Below are 20,794 nucleotides of genomic sequence, written 5' to 3'. Positions count from 1 at the left end.
CTGTCCTACTGCAGCCGCCTGGAAACCCAACTTCTGATTCAGCTTCTCTAGTTTCTTCTTCTTGGCTTTCAGCTTCTTCAGCAGCTTGTACCTGAGGGCTTCTGTCTCACTGAGGCCGGCAGGAACCTTCGAGACCTGGCCACCGGGGCCTTGATTCCTGGAGGAAGAGATTTTATGGAGCTCCGTGACTCCCGGAGAAGAAGGAAGTGAGGTCATGATAGGATACACTGCTGCAGTGTTGTCGATAGGGGGTTTTCGCGAGGCGAGGGCGCCAGGCTGACTTGGTGTCTTCCAGACGCCATTTTGAGGGTCAATTCTTTGAGAGAGGAGCTGGGTTGGAGGTGAAGTCTTGGAAGAGACATTGTTTATGTTTGTATTTACGTTCCTGCTCCTGGCCTGGAACCCTCCGTACATCTCGGCAGCCTTCACCGGCAGGGCCTCATTGTCCTCCTTACTGAGTCTGGCTTTGGGGAGAGGAGGAGGCTTCTTCAGCCGGGTGTCTGGGTTGGGGGGAGCCATCTTGGGGGTCTGTCGGCTCTGTGAAAGCTGCTGGAACCGGTTGGGTATCGAGTGGTTCAACTGACTGGGTTGTCTCTGGGTGCTGGGGGGAGTGGGGGTGGTGGTGGGGTGGCGGCTGAGCAGGTACGACCAGTGGGAGTTGGGGTGTGGTGGCGGAGGGAGACCAGGCGTGCTCTGCGGAGAGTTGGGGGTATTGGGGTGGGGCGGGGGAGAGAGACCAGGCATGCTCTGCGGAGAGTTGGGGGTATTGGGGTGGGGCAGGGGAGAGGGAGAGGGAGGGAGACCAGGCATGCTCTGAGGAGAGTTGGGGCTATTGGGGGTTTTGGGGTGGGGCGGGGGAGATGGAGGGAACTCTGGTGCTGCGGGGCTGGGATCCACATATGATGGTGACATCATAGATACAACAGAGGGCAGGATTATTTCACCACAGCTTCCAGAAAGTGCCATTGGTGTTGTTGTTGTTGTGACCACCTTAGCTGCAGAAGCAACTGGAGCGTTGGACGCCATTTTAGGTCTATTGCTGCTTCTCCTGATCCTGGGAGGACTAGGAGTGAGTTCTTCAGAGTCGCTCTCAGACGGAACGTCACTGCTGTCAGGGAGAAACTCACTGGCCGTTTCGGGGGACGTTGGCCTTTCGACGAGGTCTTCATCGTCTGTTTCAGAGGGCGTTTCAGATTCAGTGGGTATTTCATGGGCAAGTGGGGGGGTCTCAGATCTAGGAGCCGAGAGAAAGCAGACGTCTCTTCCATTTTGTTTGGGAGCCGTGGTGACGTCGTCCAACGGTCTGCTCTCAGAGTCCATTTTGACCTCTACGAGCGTCAGGGTGACGACGTCATCGTGGGAGAGGCCTTCGAAGGTGTCGAGCAGCGTGGCAGAACCGATGGACGGGTCACCGGCTGTTACCCGTGGTGTCCATGTCCTCATTATCGGTGTTGTCAGACACCGTCAGCGCCTCGACAACGGCCGTGTCATTGAGAGGGAGGGGGAGAGAGAGGTCGTGAGAAGAGAGGTCGTGAGACCAGGACTGGAGTGGTACATCAGCAAGCATGGAGGTGGAACCGACGATGATGGGAGAGTTATTCCTTAATGTTGTGTCCATATTGTCCATATTGTTATCTATGTAGTCAGCCGTTATGGTGGCGTCCATGTCAACGTCGTCAGAGACCGTCTGAGAAAGGTCTAGAGATTCATTAACGACAAAGAGCTTGGCCAGGTGAGGTTCTTTCTGTATCAAGGAAGTGCTCGTCAGGTTTTTGGGAGGAGAAGAGCAGGGTGTCTGTGGGTTGTCCGGTCGGTCTGTCTCCAACTCCCAGAAGACAACATGGATCTCTCTAGGCGGGACAGCCAGCTGGGTGTGTGAGACACAGTCAGGATGCTTCAGGTCGTCGAACTCTAACCATGATCCTGTTGGAAAAGAGAAGGTTAAGAATGGGTTTTATACACAGTTACTAGTCACAGAGGAATGATTAACATGCTCCCTTCTCAGACCATTCTTCAGTAGCAGGAAGGTGCTGAATCCTTGTGATAAATAAATGGATTATTGAAGGTATTTCTGGTGCTCTGTCCATGTCTTTTATCGAGTTACCCCCAACACAACGTAAAGAGTCCTACCGATTGGCACTTTATAAACGAGACACATTATGGGACAGACTCACTTTTCAGTTCTAAAAATAGATCTATCCATGGATAATGGAAGTATGAATAAAAAAAAACACAAATTCACTCAGTGACCAGTAAACATCAACGATACTAAGTAAGGAATCGCCCGAGGGGACAAATAAAAGTTATACCTGAATTGAGTTGAAACAGACATTAAATGTAATAAATTAAATACCATCAGGGATACGTATCCAGCTGACCAGGTGGTCGAGCGGCTGGTCGTACTGCAGGACGGTGGTGATGGAGTACCTCTGCTGCTGGAAGGTGAAGGAGTACGCACTGAGGTCGTTGTCAGGGAGACCTTCCGCAAAGTGTAGCACAAACACAGGAGACAGCCTGGAAGAAACGACACAGGAATGTCAGGAAATAGAAGTAGAGACAACACTCTTCTCTTCTCCATGTGCACTAACTGAATAGACAGAGAGAGAGAGAGAGAGAACAGAGACAATAGACAGAGAGAGAGAGAGAGAGAGAGAACAGAGACAATAGAACAGAGAGAGAGAGAGAGAGGAGAGAGAACAGAGACAATAGACAGAGAGAGAGAGAGAGAACAGAGACAATAGAGAGAGAGAGAGAGAACAGAGACAATCGACAGAGAGGGAGAGGAGAGAGAGAGACAGAGACAATAGACCAGAGAGAGAGAGAGGAGAGAGAGAACAGAGACTAATCATAACAGAGAGAGAGAGAGAGAGAGACAGGAGCAATAGACAGAGAGAGAGAGAGAGAGAACAGAGACAATAGAACGAAAGAGAGAGAGAGAGAGAGAACAGAGACCAATAGACAGAAAGAGAGAGAGACAAGACAATAGACAAGAGAGAGAGAGAACAGAGACAATAGACAGAGAGAGAGAGAGAACAGAGACAATAGACAGAAGAGAGAGAGAGAGAGAAAGAGAACAGAGACAATAGACAGAGAGAGAGAGAACAGAGACAATAGACAGAGGAGAGAGAGAACAGAGACAATTAGACAGAGAGAGAGAGAGAGAGAGAGAGAGAACAGAGACATGAGACAGAGAGAGAGAGAGAGAGGAGAGAGCACAAAGAAATACGACAGAGGAGAGAGAGAGAGAGAGAAGAGACAATAGAGAGAGAGAGAGAGAACAGAGACAATAGACAGAGAGAGAGAGAGAGAGAGAGAACAGAGACAATAGACAGAGAGAGAGAGAGAGAGAGAGAGAACAGAGACAATAGACAGAGAGAGAGAGAACAGAGACAATAGACAGAGAGAGAGAGAGAGAGAGAAACAGAGACAATAGACAGAGAGAGAGAGAGAGAGAGAACAGAGACAATAGACAGAGAGAGAGAGAGAGAGAGAGAGAACAGAGACAATAGACAGAAAGAGAGAGAGAGAGAGAACAGAGACAATAGACAGAGAGAGAGAGAACAGAGACAATAGACAGAGAGAGAGAANAACAGAGACAATAGACAGAGAGAGAGAGAGAGAGCAGAGAACAGAGACAATAGACAGAGAGAGAGAGAGAGAGGAAGAACAGAGACAATAGACAGAGCGAGGAGAGATGAGAGAGAGATGGAGAGAGAGGAGAACAGAGACAATAGCACGAGAGAGCAGAGAGAGAGAGAGAGAAGAGAACAGAGACAATAGACAGAGAGAGAGAGAGAGAGAGAACAGAGAGACAATAGACAGAGAGAGAGAGAACAGAGACAAAATAGACAGAGAGAGAGAGAGAGAGAGAGAAACAGAGACAATAGACAGAGAGAGAGAGAGAGAGAGAGAACAGAGACAATAGACAAGACAAGAGAGACGAGACAATAGAGAGGAGAGAGGAGAGAAGAGAGAGACAATAGACAGAGGGAAGGAACAGAGACAGAGACAAGAGAGAAGAGAGAGAAGAGAACAGAGACAATAGAGAGGGGAAGAACAGAGACATAGACAGAGACGGAGAGACGAGAGAGAACAGAGACATGACCAGAGAGAGAGAGAAGAGAGAGAGAGAGAACAGAGGACAAGTGAGAACAGAGGACAATAGATCCGAGAGAGAGAGACAGAGGACATAGAGAGAGAGAGAGAGAGGAGACAGAGACAATAGACAGAAGAGAGAGAGAGGGAGAGAGAGAGAGAGATAACAGAGGAGAGAGGAGAGAGGAGAGAGACAGAGGACAATAGACAGAGAGAGAGAGAGAGAGAGAGAACAGAGACAATAGACAGAGAGAGAGAGAGAGAGAGAGAGAACAGAGGACAATAGACAGAGAGAGAGAGAGAGAGAGAGAACAGAGACAATAGACAGAGAGAGAGAACAGAGACAATAGACAGAGAGAGAGAACAGAGACAATAGACAGAGAGAGAGAACAGAGACAATAGACAAAGAGAGAGAACAGAGACAATAGACAGAGAGAGAGAACAGAGACAATAGACAGAGAGAGAGAACAGAGACAATAGACAGAGAGAGAGAACAGACAATAGACAGAGAGAGAACAGAGACAATGTAATTCTCCTCCACTGAATTGAAAGTTCCGCATTGTTTTTCTATGAGGACTTTTCAATTTGGAAATATACATTTTAATTTACTTCCTGAATTGAAAACGGAAATTGACCCTCAATCCCTGGTTGAGATCCACACCAGATATGAAAAGGTTGAAGGTCGCGCCCTCACCTCTCCAGCACCAACATCCTGGCTTGCTTCATCTTATTACACTTGCTGCAACGTGATTGGTTGGCAGCATTGAGAGGGTGCCAATCAGAAACCACATTGGTGAAAGTGGTGAGGTTCTTGTTACATCTGAAAAGAAAAACACATTTCATAGTTTGTGTTTCTTCATCTGAATAATGACACACAGACAGGAACGTCTGGTGGTGTGTGTGTGTTGACTCCCTGTGTGTGTGTGTGTGTGTGTGTGTGTGTGTGTGTGTGTGTGTGTGTGTGTGTGTGTGTGTGTGTGTGTGTGTGTGTGTGTGTGTGTGTGTGTGTGTGTGTGTGTGTGGAAACGCTACGGCAACGCTACGGCTACGTTCTGGCTACACTACGGCTACATTCTGGCAACGCTACGGCTACGTTCCGGCTACGCTACGGCAACGCTACGGCTACGTTCCGGCTACGCTACGGCAACGCTACGGCAACGCTACGGCTACGTTCCGGCTACGCTACGGCAACGCTACGGCTACGTTCCGGCTACGCTACGGCTACGTTCCGGCTACGGCTACGCTACGGCTACGTTCCGGCTACGCTACGGCTACGTTCCGGCTACGCTACGGCTACATTCCAGCTACGCTACGGCAACGCTACAGCTACATTGGGAAAAGATTTGTTGACGTGGTTAATATTAACTCCTGCACAATTAATTATTACAGTAAAATGATACACCAAATGTAGACTACATTTTGACTCAGGAACAGAATAAATATAATTTCTTTCTTTCAGCATCTTGAGAGATTGTGAATGGCATTTAGATACCATCTGTAGAGGTGCTGTCTTTATCAGCATTATGCCAGCTGATAGTATTTCAACCACAGTTAGGGACCGTCTGTAAAGGTGCTGTCTTTATCAGCATCATAACAGCAACATAAAATATGCAACCAAGACGAACTGAAATCTTATCAGAAACATGTTGGGTCATTTTTACATGTTTCTATTTCCTTACAACCAGTCAAACTGAACAGCTCTCTCTTTTTGGGGAGGGTTAATTACATTTTCTCCCCAGTGCCTAAATCTCTTTGCTCTGCAAAAGAAGCAGAAATGACAGAAAACTTTTGATGTCAACTAGATTGAATAATTTATTCTATCGATTAATGACATTCTGCTGAGCAAGGATTGATTTAGTCATCTAAGGCAACATGTAATAACAGAATAGAAGTATGCATGTATCCAACTAGACAGTTGACTCAATCATCTTTTTGAAAATTTGAAATTGTCTTTAAATTTCCAAACCCTTATTGGTTTAAAATTGTGTATTTTTTTTCATCTTGTATTCTTTTGAACTTAACATGAATTGGGGTATTTAGAGTAGTATACAGGGCATTTGAAAGTAAGTATTCAGACCCCTTGACCTTTTCCCACGTTTTGTTACATTACAGCCTTATTCTACAATTTATTTTATACATTTTCTCCCTCATCAATCTACATGTATTTAAATGCTTTTTTTGCAAATGTATAAAAAAATAAAATATTCTTTTTTTCTTATTTACCTAAGTATTCAGGCTATGAGACTCGAAATTGAGCTCAGGTGCATCCTGTTTCCATTGATCATCCTTGAAATGTTTCTACAACTTCTACAACTAAGGCACATGACAGCCCACCTGGAGTGTTCCAAAAGTCACCTTAAGGACTCTCAGACCATGAAAAACAAGATTCTCTGGTCTGATGAAACCAAGATTGAACTCTTTGGCCTGAATGCCAAGGGTCACGTCTGGAGGAAACCTGCCACCACCATGAAACATGGTGGTGGCAGCATCATGCTGTGGGGATGTTTTTCAGCAGCAGGGACTGGGAGACTAGTCAGGATCGAGGGAAAGATGAACAGAGCAAAATACAGAGATAGCCTTGATGAAAACCTGCTCAGGACCTCAGACTGGGGCGAAGGTTCACCTTCTAACAGGACAACAACCTTAAGCACACAGCAAAGACAACGCAGGAGTGGCTTTGGGACAAGTCTTTGAATGTCCTTGAGTGGCCCAGCCAGAGCCCGGACTTGAACCCCATCGAACATCTCTGGAGAGACCTGAAAATAGCTGTGCAGCGATGCTCCCCATCCAACCTGACGGAGCCTGAGAGGATCTGCAGAGAATAATGAGAAACTCCCCAAATACAGGTGTACCAAGCTTGTAAGGTCATACCCAAGATGACTCGCTGCCAAAGGTGCTTCAACAAAGTACTGAGTAAAGGGTCTGAATACTTATGTAAATGAGATATGTTTAGACATTTTTGCTAATTTATAAAAACATGTTTTGCTTTGTCATTATAGGGTATTGTGATGTCATTATGGGGTATTGTGATGTCATTATAGGGTTATTATGTGTGTAGATTGATTAGGATATTTATTTAAATAAATCTATTTTAGAGTAAGGCTTTAACGCAAAATGTGTAAAAAGTCAAGGGAATACTTTCTGAATGCCCTGTAAAGGTAGAAACCATTGAACAGGGAGGAGAACAGGGAGGAGAACAGGGACGAGGCCGAGGCCAATAAATACATTTTCACAAAAACGCAGATAGAACGGTACAGTCCCAAGCTCTCGAAATATCAGAAACGAAATAGGCTCTCGAAATATCAGAAACGAAATAGGCTACCGAAATATCAGAAACGAAATAGGCTACCGAAATATCAGAAACGAAATAGGCTCCCGAAATATCAGAAACGAAATAGGCTCTCGAAATATCAGAAACGAAATAGGCTCTCGAAATATCAGAAACGAAATAGGCTCTCGAAATATCAGAAACGAAATAGGCTCTCGAAATATCAGAAACGAAATAGGCTCTCGAAATATCCGAAACGAAATAGGCTCTCGAAATATCAGAAACGAAATAGGCTCTCGAAATATCAGAAACGAAATAGGCTACCGAAATATCAGAAACTAAATAGCCTACCGAAATATCAGAAACGAAATAGCCTACCGAAATATCAGAAACAAAATAGCCTACCGAAATATCAGAAACAAAATAGCCTACCGAAATATCAGAAACAAAATAGCCTCCCGAAATATCAGAAACGAAATAGCCTCCCGAAATATCAGAAACGAAATAGCCCATTTCATTTCTGATATTTTGGTAGGCTATTTCATTTCTGATATTTTGGTAGGCAAAAAAAATGTGGTCTGTCGTCTGACTGTAGCCTACAGTGTATTTTCTATATTTGTGGGTTGGGGGTCAGGTGAAGGCCTCAGATTTTCACTATAGTTGGGTGGTTGCAGGGTGAACAAACAGCTGACAGCACCACTAACACCCCCCCCCCCCTCTGGTCCCGTTGAGTCGGTCAGTGTCTCTGACTCTTTGTACACTCACGTTTCTGTCAACATTTACCTCCTTGTCGTTGCCATTCAAAAGACCAGTTCAACAGAGAGACACAGCTCCCCCATATTCACGAGGAGTCGCGGTGTTTCGCTGGTCTGCGTACCCACATACAGCAGCCCACCCCTCCCCCCAACCCCCTCCAGACCTTGCGAGCAAAACATTTTAGCAACCCCCTCTTGACAGCACAGTTGTAAACATTTTACTGGACCTAGTTTCTAGAAGAGTCATAATCACAACAATAACTTTACATAGTGTGTCAGCCATATTTTATTTTTTGGCTCTTTTGCACTGAGAAAATGTCACCCAATAACTGCTGTCTGGAAATTGGAACATTGGTGGTGGTTTCTCAGAGCCACAATACGACCAATACACAAAAAACTAGAGGAAGGAAATTAGATGTTTGTTTTCATTCACGACTCGCTTTCTAAATCCATTTCTATGGTTCCTCTTTAAAAGAAGACATTCTCAGAGTAAAAGACTGGGCTCTCCTCCAGCAGTACAATTACCATGTTGATATATTCACTTCACCCATCTCCCCCTCCCTCCCTTCCCCGCTCTTTAGTGCAGCCCATCTCAGCAGTGTGTTGTGCCTGTGTAGGATGCTGTTACAGGCCAGGTGATCTGTCCGCTGAAAGTAGGAGAAGAGGCAGATATATCTGCTCTCATGATTGGCCATTAGGTTCGCAGTGGGAGTCGACGGTATCGCAGTGGGAGTCGGCGGTATCGCAGTGGGAGTCGACGGTATCGCAGTGGGGGTCGACGGTATCGCAGTGGGGGTCGACGGTATCGCAGTGGGGGTCGACGGTATCGCAGTGGGGGTCGACGGTATCGCAGTGGGAGTCGACGGTATCGCAGTGGGAGTCGACGGTATCGCAGTGGGAGTCGACGGTATCGCAGTGGGAGTCGACGGTATCGCAGTGGGAGTCGACGGTATCGCAGTGGGAGTCGACGGTATCGCAGTGGGAGTCGACAGTGGGAGTCGACGGTATCGCAGTGGGAGTCGACAGTGGGAGTCGACAGTATCGCAGTGGAAGTCGACGGTATCGCAGTAGGAGTAGACGGTATCGCGGTAGGAGTAGACGGTATCGCGGTGGGAGTCGACAGTGGGAGTCGGCAGTGGGAGTCGACAGTATCGCGGTGGGAGTCGGCAGTGGGAGTCGGCAGTGGGAGTCGGCAGTGGGAGTCGGCAGTGGGAGTCGGCAGTGGGAGTCGACAGTATCGCAGTGGGAGTCGACAGTATCGCAGTGGGAGTCGACGGTATCGCAGTGGGAGTCGACGGTATCGCAGTGGGAGTCGACGGTATCGCAGTGGGAGTCGACGGTATCGCAGTGGGAGTCGACGGTATCGCAGTGGGAGTCGACGGTATCGCAGTGGGAGTCGACGGTATCGCAGTGGGAGTCGACGGTATCGCAGTGGGAGTCGACGGTATCGCAGTGGGAGTCGACGGTATCGCAGTGGGAGTCGACGGTATCGCAGTGGGAGTCGGCAGTGGGAGTCGACGGTATCGCAGTGGGAGTCGGCAGTGGGAGTCGACGGTATCGCACTGGGAGTCGGCAGTGGGAGTCGACGGTATCGCACTGGGAGTCGGCAGTGGGAGTCGACGGTATCGCAGTGGGAGTCGACGGTATCGCAGTGGGAGTCGACGGTATCGCAGTGGGAGTCGACGGTATCGCAGTGGGAGTCGACGGTATCGCAGTGGGAGTCGACGGTATCGCAGTGGGAGTCGACGGTATCGCAGTGACAGTCGACGGTATCGCAGTGGGAGTCGACGGTATCGCAGTGACAGTCGACGGTATCGCAGTGGGAGTCGACGGTATCGCAGTGGGAGTCGACGGTATCGCAGTGACAGTCGACAGTGGGAGTCGACGGTATCGCAGTGGGAGTCGACGGTATCGCAGTGGGAGTCGACGGTATCGCAGTGGGAGTCGACGGTATCGCAGTGGGAGTCGACAGTGGGAGTCGACGGTATCGCAGTGGGAGTCGACGGTATCGCAGTGGGAGTCGACGGTATCGCAGTGGGAGTCGACGGTATCGCAGTGGGAGTCGACGGTATCGCAGTGGGAGTCGACGGTATCGCAGTGGGAGTCGACGGTATCGCAGTGGGAGTCGACGGTATCGCAGTGGGAGTCGACGGTATCGCAGTGGGAGTCGACGGTATCGCAGTGGGAGTCGACGGTATCGCAGTGGGAGTCGACGGTATCGCAGTGGGAGTCGACGGTATCGCAGTGGGAGTCGACGGTATCGCAGTGGGAGTACCATGAAAAATTAAGAAGTCGTCAAAAAAAGATCTTCTAGGATGACGACTAATGGGGATATTGATCACTAAATCTCTGATCGAGAAATGAATGTCACAGGAACGCCATAACGATCATCAAGGACAACAACCACCCTGAGCCACTGCCTGTTCACAACGTTTTTCTTCCAGAAGGCGAGGTCAGTACAGGTGCATCAAAGCAGGGACCGAGAGACTGAAAAACAGCTTCTATCTCAAGGCCATCAGACTGTTAAACAGCCATCACTAACACAGAGAGGCTGCTGCCTACAGACTCAAATCATTGGCCACTTTAACAAATGTATCACTAGTCACTTCAATAATGTTTACAGTCATATCATATGTATATAATGTACTCTATACCATCTACTGCATCTTGCCGATGCCGTTCGTCCATCTCTCATCCATATATTTATATGTACATATTCTCATTCACCCCTTTAGATGTGTGTGTATTAGGTAGTTGTTGTGAAATTGTTAGATTCCTTGCTAGATATTACTGCACGGTCTGAACTAGAAGTCGCAGTGGGAGTCGACGGTATCGCAGTGGGAGTCGACAGTGGGAGTCGACAGTATCGCAGTGGGAGTCGACGGTATCGCAGTGGGAGTCGACGGTATCGCAGTGGGAGTGTCATCTACAAGACCCTGCTAGGTAAAGTCCCCCCTTATCTCAGCTCGCTGGTCATCATAGCATCTCCCACCTGTAGCACACGCTCCAGCAGGTATATCTCTCTAGTCACCCCCAAAACCAATTCTTTCTTTGGCCGCCTCTCCTTCCAGTTCTCTGCTGCCAATGACTGGAACGAACTACAAAAATCTCTGAAACTGGAAACACTTATCTCCCTCACTAGCTTTAAGCACCAACTGTCAGAGCAGCTCACAGATTACTGCACCTGTACATAGCCCACCTATAATTTAGCCCAAACAACTACCTCTTTCCCAACTGTATTTAATTTTAATTTATTTATTTATTTAGCTCCTTTGCACCCCATTATTTTTTTATTTCTACTTTGCACATTCTTCCATTGCAAAACCACTATTCCAGTATTTTACTTGCTATATTGTATTTACTTTGCCATCTTGGCCTTTTTTGCCTTTACCTCCCTTCTCACCTCATTTGCTCACATTGTATATAGACTTGTTTATACTGCATTATTGACTGTATGTTTGTTTTTACTCCATGTGTAACTCTGTGTCGTTTTATCTGTCGAACTGCTTTGCTTTATCTTGGCCAGGTCGCAATTGTAAATGAGAACTTGTTCTCAACTTGCCTACCTGGTTAAATAAAGGTGTTCTCAACTAGCCTACCTGGTTAAATAAAGGTGTTCTCAACTAGCCTACCTGGTTAAATAAAGGTGTTCTCAACTAGCCTACCTGGTTAAATAAAGGTGTTCTCAACTTGCCTACCTGGTTAAATAAAGGTGTTCTCAACTTGCCTACCTGGTTAAATAAAGGTGTTCTCAACTAGCCTACCTGGTTAAATAAAGGTGTTCTCAACTGGCCTACCTGGTTAAATAAAGGTGTTCTCAACTAGCCTACCTGGTTAAATAAAGGTGTTCTCAACTAGCCTACCTGTTTAAATAAAGGTGTTCTCAACTAGCCTACCTGGTTAAATAAAGGTGTTCTCAACTAGCCTACCTGGTTAAATAAAGGTGTTCTCAACTGGCCTACCTGGTTAAATAAAGGTGTTCTCAACTAGCCTACCTGGTTAAATAAAGGTGTTCTCAACTAGCCTCCCTGGTTAAATAAAGGTGTTCTCAACTAGCCTACCTGGTTAAATAAAGGTGTTCTCAACTAGCCTACCTGGTTAAATAAAGGTGTTCTCAACTAGCCTACCTGGTTAAATAAAGGTGAAATAAATAAATAAATAAAGAAGCACAAGCATTTCACTCATTAACGACATTAACATCTGCTAACCATGTGTATGTGACCAATAACATCTGCTAACCATGTGTATGTGACCATTAACATCTACTAACCATGTGTATGTGACCATTAACATCTGCTAACCATGTGTATGTGACCAATAACATCTGCTAACCATGTGACTGTGACCATTAACATCTGCTAACCATGTGACTGTGACCAATAACATCTGCTAACCATGTGACTGTGACCATTAACATCTGCTAACCATGTGACTGTGACCATTAACATCTGCTAACCATGTGACTGTGACCATTAACATCTGCTAACCATGTGACTGTGACCATTAACATCTGCTAACCATGTGACTGTGACCAATAACATCTGCTAACCATGTGACTGTGACCATTAACATCTGCTAACCATGTGACTGTGACCATTAACATCTGCTAACCATGTGACTGTGACCATTAACATCTGCTAACCATGTGACTGTGACCATTAACATCTGCTAACCATGTGACTGTGACCAATAACATCTGCTAACCATGTGTATGTGACCAATAACATCTGCTAACCATGTGACTGTGACCATTAACATCTGCTAACCATGTGACTGTGACCATTAACATCTGCTAACCATGTGACTGTGACCATTAACATCTGCTAACCATGTGACTGTGACCATTAACATCTGCTAACCATGTGTATGTGACCAATAACATCTGCTAACCATGTGACTGTGACCAATAACATCTGCTAACCATGTGTATGTGACCAATAACATCTGCTAACCATGTGTATGTGACCAATAACATCTGCTAACCATGTGACTGTGACCATTAACATCTGCTAACCATGTGTATGTGACCAATAACATCTGCTAACCATGTGACTGTGACCAATAACATCTGCTAACCATGTGTATGTGACCAATAACATCTGCTAACCATGTGTATGTGACCAATAACATCTGCTAACCATGTGACTGTGACCAATAACATGTGATATATTCTCCATTGAAAGTGCTTCTTTAGTCCAAGACTCGGTCAAATCAAATCTATTTTATTTGTCACATACACATGGTTAGCAGATGTTAATGCGAGTGTAGCGAAATGCTTGTGCTTCTAGTTCCGACAATGCAGTAATAACCAACGAGTAATCTAACTAACAATTCCAAAACTACTACCTTATAGACACAAGTGATGCATGTATTACATAAAGATGCAGTAGATGATATAGAGTACAGTACATAGGTTTAATCTCTGTCCAGAAAACTGTCCCCAACAAGTTATCGACAGCTCTTACTTTGTTTTGGTGGCGTGCTGGCAAGTTGATGAGTTACACTGGAACTGCCAGTCATACTCATGCTGGAAGAGACGGTCGGCCCAGGAGTCAGCCCCGAGGAGGAGAGGCAGGACGAAAACCAGCCTCTCATTCTGACCTGCCGGAGAGCAGACAACACAGCAGGGGTCAGGGTGAGGTCAGGGGTCAGGGTGAGGTAAAAATCAGGTCCATCTGGAATACCAACATTTGACTAACGATATCAGGCCAAGTATCACGATACCAACATTTTGCTAATAATATCAGGCCAAGTATCACGATACCAAGTAGTATGGTGATACCACAGGGCCCCCCTTCCTCCTCTCCAGGTCGCCTGTTCCCGTTTTCTATAGGCTCTGCACATGTGCTACATAAACACCTCTACTCAATACAACACACTGAAGTTAACGTCACACACAACATGGTAGCAGCACATGACAACAACATGGTAGCAACACATGAAAACAACATGGTAGCAACACATGACAACAACATGGTAGCTCCACAACATGGTAGCAACACATGACAACAGCATGGTAGCAACACATGACAACAACATGGTAGCAACACATGACAACATGGTAGCAACACATAACAGCATGGTAGCAACACATGACAACAACATGGTAGCAACACATGACAACAACATGGTAGCTCCACAACATGGTAGCAACACATGACAACAGCATGGTAGCAACACATGACAACATGGTAGCAACACATGACAACATGGTAGCAACACATAACAGCATGGTAGCAACACATGACAACAACATGGTAGCATCACATGACAACAGCATGGTAGCAACACATGACAACAACATGGTAGCAACACATGACAACAACATGGTAGCAACACATGACAACATGGTAGCAGCACAAAAACATGGTACAAACATTATTGGGTACAGAAAACAGCACAAAGGGCAAGAAGGTAGAGACAACAATACATCACACAAAGAAACCACAACTGTCAGTAAGAGTGTCCACGATTGAGTCTTTGAATGAAGAGATGGAGATAAAACTGTCCAGTTTGAGTGTTTGTTGCAGCTCGTTCCAGTCGCTAGCTGCAGCGAACTGAAAAGAGGAGCGACCCAGGGATGTGTGTGCTTTGGGGACCTTTAACAGAATGTGACTGGCAGAATGGGTGTTGTATGTGGAGGATGAGGGCTGCAGTAGATATCTCAGATAGGGGGGAGTGAGGCCTAAGAGGGTTTTATAAATAAGCAACAACCAAGAACATCTAGCCACTCGAGAGCATACAGACCTCTGGTGTAAATGAGAAGGTGCACAGCACAGAGGAGTGAAGGAGACGAGCATCTTGTCATTATATACAGATCTCTGATGTAAATGGGACACCAACCATTTCTTAAAAACGTATGCACGCCGATTCTTACCCAGTTTACATTTCAGCAGAGGCTCCAGCAGTTTAAAGATGGCCATCCTGATGGCCTGCATCTCAGTCTGGACCCTCTGTGACACGGCGAAGGGCACTCGGACGACACCATCTGGAGAGAGGTGAGAGACGGGGAGAAGGACTCACATCAGGTGTAAACATTCATGTAGGACCAACTAAATAAACAACAACAAAAAAACACTTGTTTAGGACTTCTCTGGAAAGTGGAAAATGCTGTCCAATGGCAAAGAGAGAGGACTACACAAGAGCTCCTGTTGACGGCAGTTGTATTGGATAAGAGCAAGAGAGTGTACGAATACATTCTGTCTCAAATAGATATTCAGCTCTTAGCTGCCAATGTGGTACATCAATACAAACAAACTTTAGTGAATAGACATGTCCACCCACCTGCGCCAGTGTGTTGGTAGGCTGTGCTGAGACTACAGGCTCGGTCGTACCGCTCACACAGATCCCAGACCGGTTGACCGACAGTGGGCCTCTTGATGGGTCGTCTGTCCCTCAGGGTGCGACAGTGGACCAGCGCTACCAGCAAGGTGTCCAGCCAACCCAGACTGTACTCATTCTTCCAGAACAGGTGAGGTCCGGGAACTGGGACCAACTCCCCCGTCGAGATCAGTCCCGGGTCAAAGGCGGGCAACACTTCCTGCGTGTATTTAATAAGAGGAGTCTTTCTTGGCCGGCCCCTTTTCTTTTTCGGCGCCGGTGTCAGGACTTCCACTTCCTCTTTGACGCTTACTTCCTGTTCCTCGTCCTCGTCGCTTAGTTGTCGGGCGTTCTGAGCTCTTCTTCTAGCTCTGATAGGACCGTCATCTTCCTGACCATCATGCACTTTGCTCTGACTGAGGTCCACACTGCAGGGTCTACAGACCCCTTGCGGGGGCCGCTCTTCATCCTGTATCTTCACTTCCTCATCAAAGACAGGCAGATCCTCCTCATCTTTCTCTAAAGCAGCCTCCCCTGGGACAGGTAGAGCCTCCTCTAGCAGAGAGACAGCCTTCCCTGGGACATGTAGAGTCTCCTCTAGCAGAGAGACCGCCTCCCCTGGGGCAGGTAGAGCCTCCTCTAGCAGAGAGACAGCCTCCCCTGGGACAGGTAGAGCCTCCTCTAGCAGAGAGACAGCCTCCCCTGGGGCAGGTAGAGCCTCCTCTAGCAGAGAGACAGCCTCCCCTGGGGCAGGTAGAACCTCCTCTAGCAGAGAGACAGCCTCCCCTGGGACAGGTAGAGCCTCCTCTAGCAGAGAGACAGCCTCCCCTGGGACAGGTAGAGCCTCCTCTAGCAGAGAGACAGCCTCCCCTGGGGCAGGTAGAGCCTCCTCTAACAGAGAGACAGCCTCCCCTGGGACAGGTAGAGCCTCCTCTAGCAGAGAGACAGCCTCCCCTGGGACAGGTAGAGCCTCCTCTAGCAGAGAGACAGCCTCCCCTGGGACAGGTAGAGCCTCCTCTAGCAGAGAGACAGCCTCCCCTGGGACAGGTAGAGCCTCCTCTAGCAGAGAGACAGCCTCCCCTGGGACAGGTAGAGCCTCCTCTAGCAGAGAGACAGCCTCCCCTGGGACGGATAGAGCCTCCTCTAGCAGAGAGACAGTCTCCCCTGGGACGGATAGAGCCTCCTCTAGCAGAGAGACAGCCTCCCCTGGGACAATCAGAGCCTCCTCTAGCAGAGACACAGCCTCCCCTGGGACAATCAGAGCCTCCTCTAGCAGAGACACAGCCTCCCCTGGGACAATCAGAGCCTCTAGGAGACGGACGGGGTCCTGTAAATTAGGGACAGTTACCCGTGGAGCCAAAACTGGAGCAGCCACATTCTTCTCTGGGACAGAAACAGCCTCGTCAATGGGACAGATAATCTCCTTTGGTACAGGCTCAGCATCTACAAAAGACAGTTGTGACGTAGGTATAGTCTTCTCTGGGAGATGCAACCCCTTGTCTAAAGTAGGTGTACCCTCCTCTGGGAGAAAGACATCACCTTCTCCCTCATCTAGGACTTTCTGGTCCATTTCCTCTGGTATCGGCCAATCAGAATCCTTGTGGTATCCATTGGCCCCTCCCCTCTCAGGAAGTGGATAGTTGAGGGTTTTATCCACCAGCTCCATGTCTGTGGGTTCTGATTGGCCGATTCTCTCCTTCTGTACTGGTGTCGTGTGCTTCGTCTTATGAAAGCAGTCTTCCTCATTGAGTTTGGAGCTGGTGATCCTCACGACTGGGCGACTCTCATTCTGTGACACGGCCTCCTCCGATCGTGCGCTTTTGGGGGAAGATACAGAGTCTCCGTTTTCCAACCCACTGGGACTCTTCCTCTTCCTCCCCGTCTGTGTTTGGGGTAGAGGGGGTACGAGGCTGGCCAGGACATCTTCCAAAGGCCGGGAGACCAGGGGAAACAGGCACTGTGGGCGGGGGCCAGAGGGTAGAGGTTATTTAGATGGGTAGGTATATTTAAAAAAAGGCTAGTCAATTAAGAACAAAATTGTTATTTAAGGCCTGGCAACAACAAATAAATTATCATCAACGGGCAACTTCTTCAACCTAGAACTTTTATTCACTCTTTCTGTCAAGGTGAGGCCAAGGACAACATCCACTCTCTATAACGTAGCACGGTGAAAGGACACGTTAGCAGGAGGACAGTGAAAGGACACGTTAGCAGGAGGACAGTGAAAGGACACGTTAGCAGGAGGACAGTGAAAGGACACTTTAGCAGGAGGACAGTGAAAGGACACGTTAGCAGGAGGACAGTGAAAGGACACGTTAGCAGGAGGACAGTGAAAGGACACGTTAGCAGGAGGACAGTGAAAGGACACGTTAGCAGGAGGACAGTGAAAGGACACGTTAGCAGGAGGACAGTGAAAGGACACGTTAGCAGGAGGACAGTGAAAGGACACTTTAGCAGGAGGACAGTGAAAGGCCACTTTAGCAGGAGGACAGTGAAAGGCCACGTTAGCAGGAGGACAGTGAAAGGCCACTTTAGCAGGAGGACAGTGAAAGGCCACTTTAGCAGGAGGACAGTGAAAGGCCACTTTAGCAGGAGGACAGTGAAAGGCCACTTTAGCAGGAGGACAGGGTGAGGACACGTTAGCAAAGTGTCCGACTGTATTTACTACCAACAGTAACAGAACTCACCCATGCCTTAAGACCCTCGTAATACTGCCACTACGCCAGACAACAAAGCCAACCCAGACACTGAAACAATGTTTTAAAGGAAACTACTAAATCGGGCATCTTGTTTCAGACAAACTACTAAATCGGGCATCTTGTTTCAGACAAACTACTAAAACGGGCATCTTGTTTCAGACAAACTACTAAATCGGGCATCTTGTTTCAGACAAACTACTAAATCTGGCATCTTGTTTCAGACAAACTACTAAATCGGGCATCTTGTTTCAGACAAACTACTAAATCGGGCATCTTGTTTCAGACAAACTACTAAATCGGGCATCTTGTTTCAGACAAACTACTACAAACTACTAAATCGGGCATCTTGTTTCAGACAAACTACTAAAACGGCATCTTGTTTCAGACAAACTACTAAATCGGGCATCTTGTTTCAGACAAACTACTAAATCGGGCATCTTGTTTCAGACAAACTACTACAACGGGCATCTTGTTTCAGACAAACTACTAATCGGGCATCTTGTTTCAGACAAACTACTAAATCGGGCATCTTGTTTCAGACAAACTACTAAATCGGGCATCTTGTTTCAGACAAACTACTAAATCAGGCATCTTGTTTCAGACAAACTACTACATCGGGCATCTTGTTTCAGACAAACTACTACATCGGGCATCTTGTTTCAGACAAACTACTACATCGGGCATCTTGTTTCAGACAAACTACTACATCGGGCATCTTGTTTCAGACAAACTACTACATCGGGCATCTTGTTTCAGACAAACTACTACATCGGGCATCTTGTTTCAGACAAACTACTAAATCGGGCATCTTGTTTCAGACAAACTACTAAATCGGGCATCTTGTTTCAGACAAACTACTACATCGGGCATCTTGTTTCAGACAAACTACTAAATCGGGCATCTTGTTTCAGACAAACTACTAAATCGGGCATCTTGTTTCAGACAAACTACTAAATCGGGCATCTTGTTTCAGACAAACTACTAAATCGGGCATCTTGTTTCAGACAAACTACTAAAACGGCATCTTGTTTCAGACAAACTACTAAAACGGCATCTTGTTTCAGACAAACTACTAAAACGGGCATCTTGTTTCAGACAAACTACTAAAACGGCATCTTGTTTCAGACAAACTACTAAAACGGGCATCTTGTTTCAGACAAACTACTAAAACGGGCATCTTGTTTCAGACAAACCATTAAAACTTGTGTCTTTGATCCTCACTCATTGGCCCTGCTTTGTGAAATACCCCACTGTTTTTGTCGATGTCGTGCTGATTGTGTTCGCGTTAGCATACCTGTGGGTCAGTGCAGAGGGTGATGACCTCCTGGATGCTGATCCTATAGGAACGCAGAGCCCGAGTCTGCCCTTTAGCAGCACACCACGGACAGGTCTCCAACGAGGCTGAGCGCTCCTGGATCTGCAGGAGGGACCAATCATTATGACACCAAAGAACATGTTAATAACTTGATCGATATCAGGAGAAGGGAGGGCAGCTTTGTCGCCTAGGAGACAACACACCGTAACACATCGCAGAGCATCGTACAGCATAATTGAGAACAGTTGAGCATCGCTGAGTGTCGTCATACAGTATCATTGAGTAAACATGGAATGTCATTGGATATCTTTCTAAATATAATTCAGTGCTTTAGTGCAGGGGTGGGTAATTCCAGTCCTCGAGGGCCTGATAGGTGTCACTGTTTTGCCCCCCATCCCCCTTGCTAACACACCTGACTCCAATAATCACCTAATCACGATCTTCAGTTTAGAATTACAATGTGATTAATCATCTGTGTTTGCTAGGGATGGAGAAAGAGTGTAACACCCCCAATCAGGCCCTGGAGGACTGGAGTTCCCCCACCCCTGTTTAAGTGTATCGAATACACTGTCATTGATTATAAGATATTTAGATAATATGTCAATGTCATATAGTACTCTGGAGTATCAGGTCAGAGTACACAGGATCATTGAGTTTGTTAGAGCGAGTATCAAAGTATCAGAGCTGAATATTATTAGAGTCCAGTCCAATCATAATGAAGTGATTTGAGTCTGAGTTCACAGGGACATGCATCATGTGCAATGTACCAGACGGCATATCAATTGATGTAAAGCCTCAAAAAAACATCCACACAAACGTTTCGCCTTTTAAAAGCAAAGATTTCCAATTTTCATTGAGTATATTATTTTGTTGGATTTTGATTTGGATACAATAAGGAGATTATACCCAATATAAATCCTTAAATCCAAAATAGCTTTGCACAAGTGACAGCAAGGGTAGAGGAGAGGAAGACAAATGAGTTCGACTGACTTTTTCCCAATACCCTGCAAGTGGGCCCGGGGCCCCCAAACCAGTGCCTTCGCAACTCATCACAGGCAAATCTGCTGTTCCTTGTTGTTGTTGTTGTTGTGTCCAGTGCTGTCTGTGTCCAGCGCTAGTCACTATACATTACCATATCCCTGTGACCAACCAGGCTCACCTCCTCCGCATGAAGGGCTACAGGGGGGGGGGGAACAGCACATTGGCAAAGTTAACGTAGCAAAACGTTGGCATTACGTTTGGATCGCACGCTAACGGCTTAACGCTTAATTGTTAATAATGTCAAAATACAGTTCATATGATCATAATGGATCCAATTGCTACTATGATACCACATGAAACT

At 46.8% G+C, this 20,794-nt stretch overlaps 1 protein-coding gene across 1 annotated transcript in view; it reads right to left on the bottom strand.

Moving 5' to 3' along the window:
- The window catches only part of LOC109883148 (SUMO-specific isopeptidase USPL1), a 40,300-nt gene that overhangs the window by 1,619 nt on the left and 17,887 nt on the right, over positions 1-20,794 (bottom strand). The window contains 9 exon segments of the mRNA XM_031808287.1: positions 1-1,430; positions 1,432-1,923; positions 2,354-2,514; positions 4,790-4,915; positions 13,584-13,719; positions 14,996-15,106; positions 15,403-17,395; positions 19,432-19,554; positions 20,443-20,628. Of these exon segments, the coding sequence (XP_031664147.1) occupies positions 1-1,430; positions 1,432-1,923; positions 2,354-2,514; positions 4,790-4,915; positions 13,584-13,719; positions 14,996-15,106; positions 15,403-17,395; positions 19,432-19,554; positions 20,443-20,502 (4,632 nt within the window). The 5' untranslated portion in view covers positions 20,503-20,628.

This window comes from Oncorhynchus kisutch, linkage group LG28 (genome assembly GCF_002021735.2).
Source record: "Oncorhynchus kisutch isolate 150728-3 linkage group LG28, Okis_V2, whole genome shotgun sequence".
Taxonomy (NCBI): domain Eukaryota; kingdom Metazoa; phylum Chordata; class Actinopteri; order Salmoniformes; family Salmonidae; genus Oncorhynchus; species Oncorhynchus kisutch.
The sequence above is the reverse complement of the archived record's forward strand: the minus strand, read 5'-3'. Positions and strand labels throughout refer to the sequence as shown.